Source organism: Notolepis coatsorum (genome assembly GCF_963971535.1).
Source record: "Notolepis coatsorum genome assembly, chromosome: 20".
NCBI classification, from domain to species: Eukaryota; Metazoa; Chordata; class Actinopteri; order Aulopiformes; family Paralepididae; genus Notolepis; species Notolepis coatsorum.
The window spans coordinates 1,146,238-1,164,864 of NC_140184.1; the positions used below are offsets into that span (position 1 = coordinate 1,146,238).

An 18,627-nucleotide genomic window follows, 5' to 3' on the forward strand; every position below is an offset into this window, starting at 1 on the left:
ATCTGGCTCGCTGTGTAGTGTCTGCTGTTGGTCCGCTCTCCCAGGGGAGCGCTCGCTGTGTAGTGTCTGCTGTTGGTCCGCTCTCCCAGGGGAGCGCTCGCTGTGTAGTATCTGCTGTTGGTCCGCTCTCCCAGGGGAGCGCTCGCTGTGTAGTGTCTGCTGTTGGTCCGCTCTCCCAGGGGAGCGCTCGCTGTGTAGTGTCTGCTGTTGGTCCGCTCTCCCAGGGGAGCGCTCGCTGTGTAGTGTCTGCTGTTGGTCCGCTCTCCCAGGGGAGCGCTCGCTGTGTAGTGTCTGCTGTTGGTCCGCTCTCCCAGGGGAGCGCTCGCTGTGTAGTGTCTGCTGTTGGTCCGCTCTCCCAGGGGAGCGCTCGCTGTGTAGTGTCTGCTGTTGGTCCGCTCTCCCAGGGGAGCGCTCGCTGTGTAGTGTCTGCTGTTGGTCCGCTCTCCCAGGGGAGCGCTCGCTGTGTAGTGTCTGCTGTTGGTCCGCTCTCCCAGGGGAGCGCTCGCTGTGTAGTGTCTGCTGTTGGTCCGCTCTCCCAGGGGAGCGCTCGCTGTGTAGTGTCTGCTGTTGGTCCGCTCTCCCAGGGGAGCGCTCGCTGTGTAGTGTCTGCTGTTGGTCCGCTCTCCCAGGGGAGCGCTCGCTGTGTAGTGTCTGCTGTTGGTCCGCTCTCCCAGGGGAGCGCTCGCTGTGTAGTGTCTGCTGTTGGTCCGCTCTCCCAGGGGAGCGCTCGCTGTGTATTGTCTGCTGTTGGTCCGCTCTCCCAGGGGAGCGCTCGCTGTGTAGTGTCTGCTGTTGGTCCGCTCTCCCAGGGGAGCGCTCGCTGTGTAGTGTCTGCTGTTGGTCCGCTCTCCCAGGGGAGCGCTCGCTGTGTAGTGTCTGCTGTTGGTCCGCTCTCCCAGGGGAGCGCTCGCTGTGTAGTGTCTGCTGTTGGTCCGCTCTCCCAGGGGAGCGCTCGCTGTGTAGTGTCTGCTGTTGGTCCGCTCTCCCAGGGGAGCGCTCGCTGTGTAGTGTCTGCCTCCAATTTGCGTAAATCCCGGTCAAAAAAACTAGAAGGACTGGAAACGTTATACGCGGACCTATACGCATCTTTGCAAACTAACTATAATGAACGACTAAACACACAACGCAAGATAGTCAAGAAAGAAATAAACTCCATACTTAAACAACAGTCTGAGTTCTTGATACATAGGACAAGGCAAAATTACTACTTTCACGGTTCCAGGCCTAGCCATCTATTGGCAATGAAAATACGCTCGAATGATCATTTCTCGGATATCCCTTCGATCAAGACGTGACAGGGAACAGTCACTACTGATTCGAAAAAGATCAACGACACTTTTAAAGAGTTTTACTCACAGTTATATAGCTCAGAGGTTAATTTCGATAATTCTAAATTTGAATCGTTCATTGGCGGGCTTGAGATACCCCACATTTCTGAGGAAGAGGCTAAGGAACTGGGGAAACCGATCATTCTTATGGAACTTAGGGAGACGATTGCTGAAATGCAAAGGGGTAAGGCACCAGGCTGGGATGGGATTCCACCCGAGGTATATTTAGCTTTCTGGGACCAATTGGGTCCATTGATGCTCGATATGATCAATTACGCTATCGAACAAGGGGAGTTCTCAAGAGATGTCAACATGGCATTGATTTCTTTACTTCTCAAGAAGGATAAATATCCCAATGATTGTGGTAGCTATAGGCCCTTGAGTCTTCTCTGGGCCGATCTAAAAGTGTTTGCCAAGGTGCTGGCCCGCCGCCTGCAGAGGTTTATGACGGTATTGGTACACTGCGATCAAACTGGTTTTATCCCGGGGCGCCTGGCTGCAGATAATCTTAGGAGGCTGTTGCATGTAGTCGATAACAGTAAAGACAATACAGCTCCGTCCACAGTTCTGTCCTTAGATGCCATGAAGGCATTTGACAGACTAGAATGGTCATACCTGTGGAAGGTACTTGAGGTTATGGGTCTTGGAAAGAATTTTATTCATATGATTAAAGTCCTGTATGCCTCGCCGTCGGCAATGATACTGACAGGCAAAAACTGTTCCACACCTTTTCCAGTCTCCAGATCTTCTAGACAGGGTTGTCCTCTGAGCCCAGGACTATTTGCGCTTTCCCTCGAACCATTGGCCCAATTTATTAGGCAATCGGAGGACATCGTCCCCATAATGGTCAATAATACACCACACAAAATTGCTCTCTATGCAGATGACCTACTGATTTTTATGGATGACCCCTCCCAGTCGGCCACAAAATTACTGGGAATAATCGACGACTTTGGTAAATTGTCAGGCTTTAAGATTAACTGGAACAAATCAGCCTGCCTACCTCTTAATGAGCTGGCCAAGGCGGTGCGACTACCAGCTGATATCCCCATAGTGGAACATTTTAAATACTTAGGCATAGAGATATTCCCCACGCTAAGTCAAACTACTAAGTACAACTTCACGGGTACTTATGATAAAATACGCCAGGATCTAGATAGATGGTCGTCCCTTCCTAACTCCTTACAAGCCCGGGCTTCCATAATCAAAATGAACGTCCTGCCTAGGATACATTTTGTTAGCTCAATGCTCCCCCTGCCCCCTCCAATAGACCACTGGCGCAAGGTACAATCGATGGTATCTAAGTTTATCTGGAATAACAAACGCCCGAGAATCAAAAGAGCTACCACTCAACGTAGGAAACAAGATGGGGGGCCTCGCAATCCCTGATTTTAAGCTTTATTTCTGGTCCTTTTCACTGAGACCTCTGATGTGCTGGCTAGACCCTGTAGATGCTGTATCTTGGCGCTCCTTAGAAGCGGCGGCGGTCTCACCGCTAAGATTGCAGGATGTAGTGTACTCCACTGTCCCTATTTCAAAATGCAGACTAAGGTATGGACCGATCATAACTCACATGATCCAAACATGGCGTAATGTACAGAAGTCGTGTGCGGTTAAATGCCCATGGCACCTGGACTCTCCAATTTTTAATAACCAGCAACTACTTGTTGGGCACAAGCCGGTTAGTATTCCTCAATGGCAAAGGAGGGGAGTTCATACTGAATGAATGAATGAATGAAAACTTTATTTAACAGATTGCAGAATGGGTACAATACAGTACGGCTCAATACATACAATTGTTAAGGGGCTGCAGACCTGAGAAAGACGTTTGTCTTGTTTCCATCAGGGTCCCCCATTTTCAATTCATATAGACATTTATGACATACACAACATACATGACATTTATGGCATAGGGACATATAGGTATTTAGTACTGATACATTTGTGACATAGGCGGTATTCAAATATACAGTACTGTTACCCCTAGATCCTGACAGAGTATATACATATGATGGGGAGGGGACTGTACATTAGGAGGGGGTGGGTGGGTGGGAGGGAAATATACATACGGCGGGGAGGGAATATATACATGCGGTTGGGAGGAGACTGTCTATTAGGAGGTGGTGGGGGTTTTGGGCATTTACGGTGGCCAGTTTCGAATTGCAGCCTCCCGTAGGTGCTCTTTAAGGGCGGTTTTGAATGTGGGCAGGGATTCACATTCCTTTACAGCTTTGGGTAGGGCGTTCCACATTGTTGTGGCATAATTGCGAAACGTGTTTAGTCCCTTGTTTGAGCCGAATCTGGGTTTAACATGATTTGTTGAGCTTCCTCTGGTGTAGTGGTTGTGGTATTCACTGACCTTTGGGAAGTATTTTGACATGTACATGGGCACCCCGGTCGTATAGTGTATCTTGTAGACCAGGCCCATTGCAAGTTGCTGTACTCTGTCGTCTACTCTAAGCCATCCTAGGTTGGCAAAGTGGGCAGGGGTGAGGTGGGTTCTGGGGTTCAGGTCAAGTAGTAGTCTGACCAGTTTGTTTTGTGATGTTTGTAATTTTGTTTTAAGCGCCTTTGAGGTGCTTTGGTACCATGAGGTGCACGCATAGTCATAGTACCCTTGAATGAGTGCTCCTGCCAGAGTCTTCAGGGTATTCTTGTTTACCAGAGAGGAGATCCGGTACAAGAATCTAGTTCGTTGGTTGACTTTTTTTATTACATTGGATGCCATTTTGTCACAGGAAAGATTTGCCTCTAGGAGGATATTTATGATAAGAACAGCCTTTGAGCGTTTCAGGACTTAAAAGAATTTTATGATCTTCCCGGCGAGTCCTTCTTTCTTTACCTTCAACTAAGGTCAGCGCTGAGGGCGCATGGCGTGCCGTTGGCTCAAGCTTTGCACCCACACCCCTTCCTCAGGCTCATAGTGGACAGGACGACCTCCAGAGGGGTTGTCTCAGACTTTTATACGCTCTTAATTCAATCCATGTATAAAAATGTATCATTGGATACAATCTGGCGTGGGGATATCCCGGAGTTGGACCCCGAGTTTGACTGGGATGATGTTTGGGCAAATGTGGCATTGTCTTCCCGCAACCCCAATCACCAGCAAATTAATTTTAATTATATTCATAGGACCTATCTTACACCTAGGAAGCTATTTGCTATGGGACTGGTAACCGACTCTCGGTGCACTTTGTGCTCTCAAAGGGCCACTGGCACTTATATGCATATGTATTGGGATTGCCCACCAGTAGCCCGCTTCTGGAGGTCAATAACGGACAAACTTTCAGATCTGTGTGGCTTAACTATCCCATTCACAGCTGTTACGCTACTCCTGAACGATATAACAACACTACCCGCGTCCGTACAACAAAAAAGGGTTGTCCTAGCGGGCGTCACAGCAGCGAAGAAGCTAATAGCATTGAGATGGAAGGAGCCTGAGAAGCTCACAGTGATTAACTGGTCCCTAACACTGTTGGATGTGATTTATCTTGAGATATCCACGGCGCGGGTCATTGGGGTGGGGCAGGCTGGGATTGACCTGTGGTTCGCAGCAGCTGAGAAGGTCAGAACCGCCGTGTGCGACTGAGCGGGGTTGGGGTGCTTGTCCGGGGGAGTCCGGCGGTCTCGTGGGAGGGAGAGGAGGAAATGTCTTGTCTGTCTTGTCTTTTGTGTTGTCCTCTTGACTTTAACTGGGGGATTCTATTGGGGGGAGCTATTTTGCTATTTCTTCACTATTTGGGCACTTTTACACGGTTCCTGTGAGTCTATGGAACACCACATTGTTATGCAGCTGGGAAATCTCTGACATGCACATTTTGAGATGACTCAGTTCGGTGAGGGTGAATGTTGTGAGGTGAATTGGAAGAATAGGCCTTTTTGAGAATTAGAGATATAAGTTTTATTAATATAGGGCCACACGGCCGGGAAATTAGATAGTACCCCTTTAAATTTTAAAAGGTTGTACTCTGTTTTCTTTTTTTTATCTTTATAATTTATTATTTCTGTATTATTATTGTTTCTGTTATTTCCCTGTGAAGTTCTGTGTATTGTTATTGTGGTTATTGTGTTGTCTTGTTTTCATGTAAATAATAATAAAAAAAATTTGATAAAAAAAAAAAAAAAGCTGTTATATAAATGCAGCCATTTATTCCCCTATCAGGGCGGGGTCTCAAACTCGCGGCCCGGATGATATTTTGCGGCCCCCTACTTGACATCAAAGTTTAGTGTTAGTGCGGCCAGCGTGCAACTTGTTGCCGAGTCGTTGCGCGAGTTAGAAGTTTTATTTATTTGCCACTTGTAGGCTACCATAGCGCAGGCTCATGACAGCAACGTTACGTTAGTGACTTGGTTGAAACGTGATTCCGGAGTGATATCAGTATCCTGTAAATGTCCGAACACAACCCCCTCCAATGTACAGTAAATTACCAAGTATGGTCTTGTCTATAATCCAATGTACAGTGTTGTTTGTACAGTTGTACAGTGTCCCCCACCCACCCCTCCTACCCACCCCCCCCCCCCCCCCCACCCACCCACCCAACCACCTCCAATGTACAGTCCCCACCCACCCCTCCTACCCAACCCCCCCCCCCACTCCTACCCAACCCCCCCCCCCCCCCACTCCTACCCCCCCCCCCCCCCCCCCATAATGATACAGTCCCACCCCCACCTACCCAATCCAATGTACAGTTTCTACGCCTAATGTATATACTCTTTTCTTTCTGGACTCTTTTTGTATCACAAATACAGTACTGTAATTGCAAATCTGGTATGTCATAAATGTATAGATGTAGCAGTACTGTCTATCTGTATGTCATGTATGTCATATATGTTACGATGAATTGGAAATGGGGGACCCTGGTGTAAACAAGACGAAAGTCTTTCTCTGGTCTGCATCCCCTTAACAATTGTATGTATTGAGCTGTACTGCACTGTACCCATTCTGCAATCTGTTAATAAAGTTTTCATTCATTCATTCATTCATCAAGTAAAGTGGAAGGCAAATGCATCCTCGCTATCTCCTCTGCGAGCAGTGCTCTGCATAACAGGCTGCACCATAGATATATATATATAGAACACTAGATAGCTTACCCGCGCTGCCGGCCAATGGAGAGCGACGTCACTGAACCACCGCCATCTTACCCCAGTCAGCCTTGAGTGAGAGTGAGTGAGCTGCACAGACAAAAATACTCATAACTCGCTGAAATATTGACGGATTTACAAACGGTTTGGTTTATTACAAGCATTATTAACGTGGCTATGATTCAAGCGGTTTGTAAAAAAAAACATCTTTAAATTTCTATAAGTATGCAGTATCATAACTACATCTTTGATGTTTATAGCAAACCAACCCGATCGCACAGCAACCAGAATAACTGAAATACTGGCTGGTGATTTGATTAAACAGCTTTGTGATAGAATAAAAAAAGATGCACAGTGCATTTCCATAGCTGCATGTGGATGAGTCCACTGACACCACTGAGAAGCCTATGTTCTGAATAACCGTCCATGTTCTGAAATGTTATTGCTAAATATTGAGAAGATTGGATCAGTTGTACTTTTTTTTTTGGAATACTTGAAACTCTTTTTTTGTGGAATATTTGATGCAGCCCAGCCTCACCCAGACTCTACCTCCAGCGGCCCCCAGGTAAATTGAGCTTGAGACCCCTGGTCTATAGCTATGTTACGACTCCTTCACTCCTATTCATCCCGTTGCAAAGGGAAGGAACCCGTCTCGCATGATCAGCCGAGTATCAAAACCCTGTCATCATAGCACAGATAATTACTGTTTTTTTCTAGTTTTTTTTGCACCGCCCAAATTAAAGGTGGGGTACGCACTTTCTGAAACTGAGCTATGCTCTATGCACAACCACAGTTTTCCCTAAGTGGTTTAGCTACGGGTGCTTTTCAACAAGGAACACAATGGTGCTGTTTGAGTTCCAATGCAAATCCCAGAAACCGCTTGAATGAATGAATGAATGAATGAATGAATGATCATTACATTTATATAGCGCTTTTCTAGACACTCAAAGCGCTCCCCACAACAATGTAGGGTGGAAATGGCCTCCTTCACCACCACTTGGCAGGTAAAACTAAATCTGATTGGTTCTTATGACTCCAGCCCCCCGCCACTGTCTGATTCCAGGGTCAGACAGACCCTCACAGAGACCAGATATTATTTATTGGTAGATGTTGGGATGTAAAGAGAATCTAGCCTACTTCACCTTTATATTGTGTTGATACCTGATGTCACATGGGTTTAAATGTTGACACCTGGGTGGGTTTTGGTGATGTCATTATTTTGGTCTTCAGTCCTATTTAACACTTTCACTGCCACACGACAAGGTTAACCCTTTACTATCACACAACCGACGGCGATGCTCCATCATTATGATTTCATCGCCGTCGGTTGTGTGATAGTAAAGGGCTAACCTTCTGTATTGTCACAGTGAAAGGGTTAACCGGCTGTCGTGTGGCAGTGAAAGGGTTAAGCCTTTTCTTAGACGGGGACATTACTTACGTTACTTTAAATCAATACAACATTTTTAAATGATTAGTCTTTAGTTAGGGCTGTACCGAATGTAATTTTTTAACATTCGAAGCTTCTATTGAAGTATTCGAACGAAGCTTCGAATGTCTGTCGTCATATTTTATGGCGTATTTTTTTTATTTATTATTATCCTCAAACTAAATCCTCCATTTGAATAAAGTGATTCATCTGATTAAATTAGTCTTTTATTTTTTATTAAATCAACTTTCTTTAATGAATATAACTCATCAGTTTTGTCAAGCGCCGAGTGCCAAGCAGATGCAGATAGGCTACATCATTTATGATAAATGTTTTATTTCAATTTTTATGACTAGTCATATACTATAATAGTATAATACTATAATATTAGTGTAGCCTAATCTTTACCTGCAACTGTGAAGAAAAACCCCATTGGTTTTAAACAGAATATAAGAAAGATATATAAGAAAAATAATAATAATTTTATAAAAAATTCCAATGTTGATTTAGAATTCGAATGTCAACATTATGATCGAAGCTTCGAAGCATTCGGTACAGCCCTACCTTTAGCTTCCATGCCTGGTTAATAGAAAGAGAGCTGCAGTGACCTTCTTCATCCTCCTACTCCTCCAGATGCCTATGTTGATGCGCGTCCCGCGGTTCTCCGCCTGGGAACTGCAGAACCTGTGTGGGATGAGGATCTCTGAGTCTATCCTGGGCTACGGAGACATCGTCTTCCCCGGTGAGCCAACCACCTCCCTGTCAGAGTGGAGCTCCCCCTGGTGGAGACACCACACCACAACCACCTCCCTGTCAGAGTGGAGCTCCCCCTGGTGGAGACACCACAGCCAACTACCTCCCTGTCAGAGTGGAGCTGCCCCCTGGTGGAGACACCACAGCACAACCACCTCCCTGTCAGAGTGGAGCTCCCCCTGGTGGAGACACCATACCACAACCACCTCCCTGTCAGAGTGGAGCTCCCCCTGGTGGAGACACCACAGCACAACCACCTCCCTGTCAGAGTGGAGCTGCCCCTGGTGGAGACACCACACCACAACCACCTCCCTGTCAGAGTGGAGCTCCCCCTGGTGGAGACACCACAGCACAACCACCTCCCTGTCAGAGTGGAGCTCCCCCTGGTGAAGACACCACAGCACAACCACCTCCATGTCAGAGTGGAGCTGCCCCCTGGTGGAGACACCACAGCACAACCACCTCCCTGTCGGAGTGGAGCTGCCCCCTGGTGGAGACACCACAGGCTGACTGCTAGCCTAGCTAAGCTACATGTAACACCTCACAGAGAGAGAGAGAGAGAGAGAGGGTCTAGCTAAACTACATGTAACACCTCACACAGAAAGAGGGTCTAGCTAAACTACATGTAACACCTCACAGAGAGAGAGAGAGGGTCTAGCTAAACTACATGTAACACCTCACAGAGAGAGAGAGAGGGTCTAGCTAAACTACATGTAACACCTCACAGAGAGAGAGAGAGAGAGAGAGAGAGAGAGAGAGAGAGAGAGAGAGGGTCTAGCTAAACTACATGTAACACCTCACAGAGAGAGAGAGGGTCTAGCTAAACTACATGTAACACCTCACATAGAGAGAGAGGGTCTAGCTAAACTACATGTAACACCTCACAGAGAGAGAGAGGGTCTAGCTAAACTACATGTAACACCTCACAGAGAGAGAGAGGGTCTAGCTAAACTACATGTAACACCTCACAGAGAGAGAGAGGGTCTAGCTAAACTACATGTAACACCTCACAGAGAGAGAGAGGGTCTAGCTAAACTACATGTAACACCTCACAGAGAGAGAGAGGGTCTAGCTAAACTACATGTAACACCTCACATAGAGAGAGAGAGGGTCTAGCTAAACTACATGTAACACCTCACAGAGAGAGAGAGGGTCTAGCTAAACTACATGTAACACCTCACATAGAGAGAGAGAGAGGGTCTAGCTAAACTACATGTAACACCTCACATAGAGAGAGAGAGAGGGTCTAGCTAAACTACATGTAACACCTCACATAGAGAGAGAGAGAGGGTCTAGCTAAACTACATGTAACACCTCACAGAGAGAGAGAGGGTCTAGCTAAACTACATGTAACACCTCACAGAGAGAGAGAGGGTCTAGCTAAACTACATGTCTCTGAGCGGATCTCTGCCTGTCTGTTCGACATCTCCGCCTGGATGACGACCAACCACCTCAAACTGAACCTAAGCAAAACAGAATTGCTCCACCTGCCGGCCAAATCCTCCCCCCTGACCGACCTCTCCATCACAGTCGAGAATGCAGCTGTGACCGCGTCCCCGACCGCCAAGAACCTTGGTGTTGTCCTCGACGACCAGTTGAACTTCTCTGCTCACATCGCAGCGACAACCAGAACCTGCCGATTCCTCCTGAGCAACGTCAGAAGGATCCGCTCCTTCCTGACAAAATAAGCCACCCAACTCCTTGTCCAATCAACAGTCATCTCCCGCCTCGACTACTGCAACGCACTGCTAGCTGGCCTCCCGGCCACTGCCACCAAGCCTCTTCAACACATTCAGAACGCAGCGGCCAGCCTGATCTCAAACCTACCGAAGTCGGCCCATGTCACCCCACTTCTTAGGGACCTGCACTGGCTCCCCATTGCTGCACGTATCCGCTTCAAGGCCCTCGACCTAGCATACCGTGCGGCAAAGGGAACCGCTCCCGCCTACCTCCGGTCAATGGTCTCTAACTACACACCCTCAAGACCCCTACACTCTGCATCTTCTGGCCGCCTCAGACCTACTCCTATCCACGCCACAACCACCTCCCTGTCAGAGTGGAGCTCCCCCTGGTGGAGACACCACAGCCAACTACCTCCCTGTCAGAGTGGAGCTGCCCCCTGGTGGAGACACCACAGCACAACCACCTCCCTGTCAGAGTGGAGCTCCCCCTGGTGGAGACACCACACCACAACCACCTCCCTGTCAGAGTGGAGCTCCCCCTGGTGGAGACACCACAGCACAACCACCTCCCTGTCAGAGTGGAGCTGCCCCTGGTGGAGACACCACAGCACAACCACCTCCCTGTCAGAGTGGGGCTCCCCCTGGTGAAGACACCACAGCACAACCACCTCCATGTCAGAGTGGAGCTGCCCCCTGGTGGAGACACCACAGCACAACCACCTCCCTGTCGGAGTGGAGCTGCCCCCTGGTGGAGACACCACAGGCTGACTGCTAGCCTAGCTAAGCTACATGTAACACCTCACAGAGAGAGAGAGAGAGAGAGAGAGGGTCTAGCTAAACTACATGTAACACCTCACACAGAAAGAGGGTCTAGCTAAACTACATGTAACACCTCACAGAGAGAGAGAGAGGGTCTAGCTAAACTACATGTAACACCTCACATAGAGAGAGAGAGGGTCTAGCTAAACTACATGTAACACCTCACAGAGAGAGAGAGGGTCTAGCTAAACTACATGTAACACCTCACATAGAGAGAGAGAGAGGGTCTAGCTAAACTACATGTAACACCTCACATAGAGAGAGAGAGAGGGTCTAGCTAAACTACATGTAACACCTCACAGAGAGAGAGAGGGTCTAGCTAAACTACATGTCTCTGAGCGGATCTCTGCCTGTCTGTTCGACATCTCCGCCTGGATGACGACCAACCACCTCAAACTGAACCTAAGCAAAACAGAATTGCTCCACCTGCCGGCCAAATCCTCCCCCCTGACCGACCTCTCCATCACAGTCGAGAATGCAGCTGTGACCGCGTCCCCGACCGCCAAGAACCTTGGTGTTGTCCTCGACGACCAGTTGAACTTCTCTGCTCACATCGCAGCGACAACCAGAACCTGCCGATTCCTCCTGAGCAACGTCAGAAGGATCCGCTCCTTCCTGACAAAATAAGCCACCCAACTCCTTGTCCAATCAACAGTCATCTCCCGCCTCGACTACTGCAACGCACTGCTAGCTGGCCTCCCGGCCACTGCCACCAAGCCTCTTCAACACATTCAGAACGCAGCGGCCAGCCTGATCTCAAACCTACCGAAGTCGGCCCATGTCACCCCACTTCTTAGGGACCTGCACTGGCTCCCCATTGCTGCACGTATCCGCTTCAAGGCCCTCGACCTAGCATACCGTGCGGCAAAGGGAACCGCTCCCGCCTACCTCCGGTCAATGGTCTCTAACTACACACCCTCAAGACCCCTACACTCTGCATCTTCTGGCCGCCTCAGACCTACTCCTATCCACGCTCCGGGAGGGTCATCAAAGAGAAGCCGCCTATTCTCAGTCCTTGCCCCACAATGGTGGAATGAACTACCCACCCCAGTTAGGACAGCCGAATCCCGTCCAATCTTTCGCCGTCGACTAAAGACGCACTTCTTCAACCATTATCTGAAATAAAATAAATTAAAAAAGAAAAATCTAACCCTAACTAACCTTACTGTCATGCACTTGTCCTAATAAACTAACCTACACTGTAACACGCAACACTTTGATGAATATTGTTACTCAGCTGATAGAGTTGTATCCTTCCTGATGACCTGTCGTACAGAACTTGTAAGTCGCTTTGGATAAAAGCGTCAGCTAAATGACTAAATATAAATGTAAATGTAAACATGTAACACCACATAGAGAGAGAGAGAGGGTCTAGCTAAACTACATGTAACACCTCACATAGAGAGAGAGAGGGTCTAGCTAAACTACATGTAACACCTCACACCTCCTGCTCCCAGGTCTGCTGGTGGCCTACTGCAGTAAGTTTGACGTGTGGATCAACAGCCCCAAGAAGGTCTATTTTGTCTGCTGCTGTATAGGTAAACTCTCTCCTCTCCGCTCTTCTCATCTCCTCTGCTCCTCTCCTCTCATCTCCTCCTCTCCTCCTCCTCTGCTCCTCTCCTACTCATCTGCCCCTCTCCTCTCTCCTCTACTCTCCTCCTCATCTCCTCCTCTGCTCTCCTCCTCTCTCCTCATCTCCTCCTCTGCTCCTCTCCTCCTCTCTCCTCCTCATCTCCTCCTCTGCTCATCTCCTCTCCTCCTCCTCTGCTCATCTCCTCTCCTCCTCCTCTGCTCATCTCCTCGCTCCTCTCCTCTCCTCCTCTGCTCCTCTCCTCTCTCCTCCTCTCCTCTCCTCCTCATCTCATCCTCCTCTGCTCATCTCCTCTCCTCTCCTCCTCATCTCCTCCTCTGCTCATCTCCTCTCTCCTCATCTCCTCCTCTGCTCATCTCCCCTCTCCTCTCCTCATCTCCTCTGCTCATCTCCTCTCTCCTCCTCTGCTCCTCTCCTCCTCTCTCCTCTGCTCCCCTCTCATCTCATCTCCTCTCCTCCTCTCTCCTCTCCTCCGCTGCTCCTCTCCTCTCTCCTCTCCTCTCCTCCTCATCTCCTCCTCTGCTCAACTCCTCTCTCCTCTCCTCCTCTGCTCCTCTCTCCTCTCATCTCCTCCTCTCCTCCTCATCTCCTCCTCCTCTGCTCCTCTGCTCCTCTCCTCTTTCTCTGCTCCTCTCCTCTCCTCCTCTGCTCCTCATCTCCTCCTCCTCTGCTCCTCTTCTCCTCTCCTCCTCTGCTCCTCTCCTCCTCCTCTGCTCCTCTCCTCCTCCTCTGCTCCTCTCCTCCTCTGCTCCTCTCCTGCCCTCCTCCTCTGCTCCTCTCCTCTCCTCCTCTGCTCCTCTCTCCCTATCCTCATCATGGAACCATTAAGGTTCAGGTTCTAATGAGTGCCTAGCCAGGGCTTGGGTTTACCTCGTCTGTGTTTCTGTGTCTTGTCCTATGTGCTTCTCCCTGTAGGCTACCTGTTGGGGCTGGCGGTGACAGATGCAGTGATGCTGTTGTCAGGAATGGCGCAGCCAGCCCTGCTCTACCTCTTGCCGTTCCCCCTGGTGACCTCTGCCCTGGTGGCCTGGAGCCGGGGAGAGATGAGGCAGTTCTGGGCCGGGACCACGTACGAGGTGAGGAGGACGGAACAGCATAGACAACATTCCCAGGCTGTGTGTTGATTACCTCCTGTTCTAAAGGACCGTACTGGTGGTGAAGTTAGCTCACATCTGGTATAGACCACTACACTTCCGCGTTACATTGAAATCGGGGAGGAGATTGCGGGGGGGGGGGGGGGGGGGGGGCAAATTAATGAATGTGGATGAGAGCCTTGACATTAAGTGATTGCAGATACGGCTGTGGGGGTGCTAGAGACATGATCGAATAGACTTGTATGCGCCTGAATCTCCTGAACTTTTTCGTCTTTTTCGCTGCCGATTTAGTTCTGATCGATTAGGAATGTCTCGCGCCGTGTTCAGGAGTTTCAGGCGCATACAAGTCTATTCGATCATGTCTCTAGCATCCCCACAGCCGTATCTGCAATCACTTAATGTCAAGGCTCTCATCCACATTCATTTATTTGCCCCCCCCCCCGCAATCTCCTCTCCGATTTCAGAATCCCGGAAGTGTTGCGGTGGTCTATGGTGATGAAGTTAGCTCACATCTGGTATGGTGATGAAGTTAGCTTACAAGTTAGCTTACATCTGGTATGGTGATGAAGTTAGCTTACATCTGGTATGGTGAGGAAGCTAGCTTACATCTGGTATGGTGATGAAGCTAGCTTACATCTGGTATGGTGATGAAGTTAGCTTACATCTGGTATGGTGAGGAAGCTAGCTTACATCTGGTATGGTGAGGAAGCTAGCTTACATCTGGTATGGTGATGAAGTTAGCTTACATCTGGTATGGTGAGGAAGCTAGCTTACATCTGGTATGGTGATGAAGTTAGCTTACATCTGGTATGGTGAGGAAGCTAGCTTACATCTGGTATGGTGATGAAGTTAGCTTACATCTGGTATGGTGATGAAGTTAGCTTACATCTGGTATGGTGATGAAGTTAGCTTACATCTGGTATGGTGATGAAGCTATCTTACATCTGGTATGGTGATGAAGTTAGCTTACATCTGGTATGGTGATGAAGTTCGCTTACATCTGGTATGGTGATGAAGTTAGCTTACAAGTTAGCTTACATCTGGTATGGTGATGAAGTTAGCTTACATCTGGTATGGTGATAAAGCTAGCTTACATCTGGTATGGTAATGAAGTTAGCTTACAAGTTAGCTTACATCTGGTATGGTGATGAAGCTAGCTTACATCTGGTATGGTGAGGAAGTTAGCTTACATCTGGTATGGTAATGAAGTTAGCTTACATCTGGTATGGTGATGAAACTATCTTACATCTGGTATGGTGATGAAGTTAGCTTACATCTGGTATGGTGATGAAGTTAGCTTACATCTGGTATGGTGATGAAGTTAGCTTACAAGCTAGCTTACATCTGGTATGGTGAAGAAGCTAGCTTACATCTGGTATGGTGATGAAGTTAGCTTACATCTGGTATGGTGATGAAGCTAGCTTACATCTGGTATGGTGAGGAAGTTAGCTTACATCTGGTATGGTAATGAAGTTAGCTTACAAGTTAGCTTACATCTGGTATGGTGATGAAGCTAGCTTACATCTGGTATGGTGATGAAGTTAGATTACATCTGGTATGGTGATGAAGCTATCTTACATCTGGTATGGTGATGAAGTTAGCTTACATCTGGTATGGTGATGAAGTTAGCTTACATCTGGTATGGTGATGAAGTTAGCTTACATCTGGTATGGTGATGAAGTTAGCTTACAAGTTAGCTTACATCTGGTATGGTGATGAAGCTAGCTTACATCTGGTATGGTGAGGCAGTTAGCTTACATCTGGTATGGTGATGAAGTTAGCTTACAAGTTAGCTTACATCTGGTATGGTGATGAAGTTAGCTTACATCTGGTATGGTGATAAAGCTAGCTTACATCTGGTATGGTAATGAAGTTAGCTTACAAGTTAGCTTACATCTGGTATGGTGATGAAGCTAGCTTACATCTGGTATGGTGATGAAGTTAGCTTACATCTGGTATGGTGATGAAGTTAGCTTACATCTGGTATGGTGATGAAGTTAGCTTACATCTGGTATGGTGATGAAGTTAGCTTACAAGTTAGCTTACATCTGGTATGAACTCACGTCTTGTCCTGAACTCATGTCTGTCCTGAACTCATGTCTTGTCCTGAACTCATGTCTGTCCTGAACTCATGTCTTGTCCTGAACTCATGTCTTGTCCTGAACTCATGTCTGTCCTGAACTCATGTCTGTCCTGAACTCACGTCTTGTCCTGAACTCATGTCTGTCCTGAACTCACGTCTTGTCCTGAACTCACGTCTTGTCCTGAACTCACGTATTGTCCTGAACTCATGTCTTGTCCTGAACTCATGTCTTGTCCTGAACTCACGTCTTGTCCTGAACTCATGTCTGTCCTGAACTCATGTCTTGTCCTGAACTCATGTCTTGTCCTGAACTCATGTCTGTCCTGAACTCATGTCTGTCCTGAACTCACGTCTTGTCCTGAACTCATGTCTGTCCTGAACTCATGTCTTGTCCTGAACTCATGTCTTGTCCTGAACTCATGTCTTGTCCTGAACTCACGTCTTGTCCTGAACTCATGTCTGTCCTGAACTCATGTCTTGTCCTGAACTCATGTCTTGTCCTGAACTCACGTCTTGTCCTGAACTCATGTCTGTCCTGAACTCATGTCTTGTCCTGAACTCATGTCTGTCCTGAACTCATGTCTTGTCCTGAACTCATGTCTTGTCCTGAACTCATGTCTGTCCTGAACTCATGTCTGTCCTGAACTCATATCTGTCCTGAACTCATGTCTTGTCCTGAACTCACGTCTTGTCCTGAACTCATGTCTGTCCTGAACTCATGTCTGTCCTGAACTCACGTCTTGTCCTGAACTCATGTCTGTCCTGAACTCACGTCTTGTCCTGAACTCATGTCTGTCCTGAACTCATGTCTTGTCCTGAACTCATGTCTGTCCTGAACTCATATCTTGTCCTGAACTCATGTCTTGTCCTGAACTCATGTCTGTCCTGAACTCATGTCTGTCCTGAACTCACGTCTTGTCCTGAACTCATGTCTGTCCTGAACTCACGTCTTGTCCTGAACTCACGTCTTGTCCTGAACTCACGTATTGTCCTGAACTCATGTCTTGTCCTGAACTCATGTCTGTCCTGAACTCATGTCTTGTCCTGAACTCATGTCTGTCCTGAACTCATGTCTTGTCCTGAACTCATGTCTTGTCCTGAACTCATGTCTTGTCCTGAACTCACGTCTTGTCCTGAACTCATGTCTGTCCTGAACTCATGTCTTGTCCTGAACTCATGTCTTGTCCTGAACTCACGTCTTGTCCTGAACTCATGTCTGTCCTGAACTCATGTCTTGTCCTGAACTCATGTCTTGTCCTGAACTCATGTCTGTCCTGAACTCATGTCTGTCCTGAACTCATATCTGTCCTGAACTCATGTCTTGTCCTGAACTCACGTCTTGTCCTGAACTCATGTCTGTCCTGAACTCATGTCTGTCCTGAACTCACGTCTTGTCCTGAACTCATGTCTGTCCTGAACTCATGTCTGTCCTGAACTCATGTCTGTCCTGAACTCATGTCTGTCCTGAACTCATGTCTTGTCCTGAACTCATGTCTTGTCCTGAACTCATGTCTGTCCTGAACTCACGTCTTGTCAGGCCACAGCAGCAGAACCACCACTAGGCCTAACCCAGGCCACAGCAGCAGCTCCACCACCAGGCCTAACCCAGGCCACAGCAGCAGCTCCACCACCGGGCCTGACCCGGGCCACAGCAGCAGCTCCACCACCGGGCCTAACCCGGGCCACAGTGGCAGCTCCACCACCAGGCCTAACCCAGGCCACAGCGGCAGCACCACCACCAGGCCTAACCCAGGCCATAGCAGCAGCTCCGCCACCGGGCCAAACCCAGGCCACAGCGGCAGCTCCACAACCAGGCCTAACCCAGGCCACAGCGGTAGCTCCAAAACCAGGCCTAACCCAGGCCACAGCAGCAGCTCCGCCATCAGGCCCAACCCAGGCCACAGCAGCAGATCTACCAACAGACCTAACCAACCAGATCAAATTATCACTGTCATCATTCAAACAATGACGGTGCCTATACCTGGGCAGCTGAGAGCACGTAGCAACGGTGACACCAACCTGCGCCCGCTACAACGTGCTGCGACCAGTGTGACGCCAAATATCATTCTGAACATGGCTCTGATAAATGCTAGATCGATTTCAAATAAAGCATTTCTTTTAAATTATCTTTTTACTTCCCATAAATTGGATTTTATGTTTTTAACGGAGACCTGGCTCCATGATGGTGACTGTACACCGTTCTCCGAACTGCTCCCTCCTGACTGTATATTTTTAAACTCCCCTCGGTCCTCCGGTAGAGGTGGAGGTTTAGCCTCTGTGTTCAAATCCCGTTTCCAGTGCCGCCTGTCCCAGCCTGTAGCAAGCTACTCTAGCTTTGAGCTACAAACATTTGAACTGCACCTGTCGTCTCCTGTGCTCTGTGCCGTTATATATCGTGAAGTGTCTTCCCTTCATTTATCTAAGTTCTGTGATCGTATAGTTTGTACCCTTCTCTCTGCATTGTTTGCATTTCAGGTGTTCGGTTCTATGAAGGAAACGCAGACTAGGTGGTCTGAATCAAACAAATGGGGTGTTTATTTCCATTCTTAATAAACACATCTATGAATCAAACAAGTACTGGGTCTTCATTGTATATCTAATCGTCTCTTTGATGAGGGGGCAGTTGGTCCCGTTCTGATCGGCGGATGCCGTCAGACTCGTTTTCTCCGGTGGTGGTGCTGTTGGTCTCGGGTTGTCCATGACAACACGAGGCCTCTCTTAGTGGTGGCTGGTTGCCAAGGCAACCCTGGTTTCGGATCCTCAGAGTAT

At 48.3% G+C, this 18,627-nt stretch overlaps 1 protein-coding gene across 1 annotated transcript in view; it reads left to right on the forward strand.

Moving 5' to 3' along the window:
• The window catches only part of LOC311247274 (signal peptide peptidase-like 2A), a 74,579-nt gene extending 56,551 nt beyond the window's left edge, over positions 1 to 18,028 (forward strand). Inside the window, exons 13-16 of the mRNA XM_084337634.1 lie at positions 8,470 to 8,578; positions 12,548 to 12,628; positions 13,597 to 13,757; positions 17,396 to 18,028. Of these exons, the coding sequence (XP_084193760.1) occupies positions 8,470 to 8,578; positions 12,548 to 12,628; positions 13,597 to 13,757; positions 17,396 to 17,827 (783 nt within the window). The 3' untranslated portion in view covers positions 17,828 to 18,028. The remainder of the gene's footprint in view (positions 1 to 8,469; positions 8,579 to 12,547; positions 12,629 to 13,596; positions 13,758 to 17,395) is intronic.
• The last annotated feature ends 599 nt before the right edge of the window (positions 18,029 to 18,627 follow it).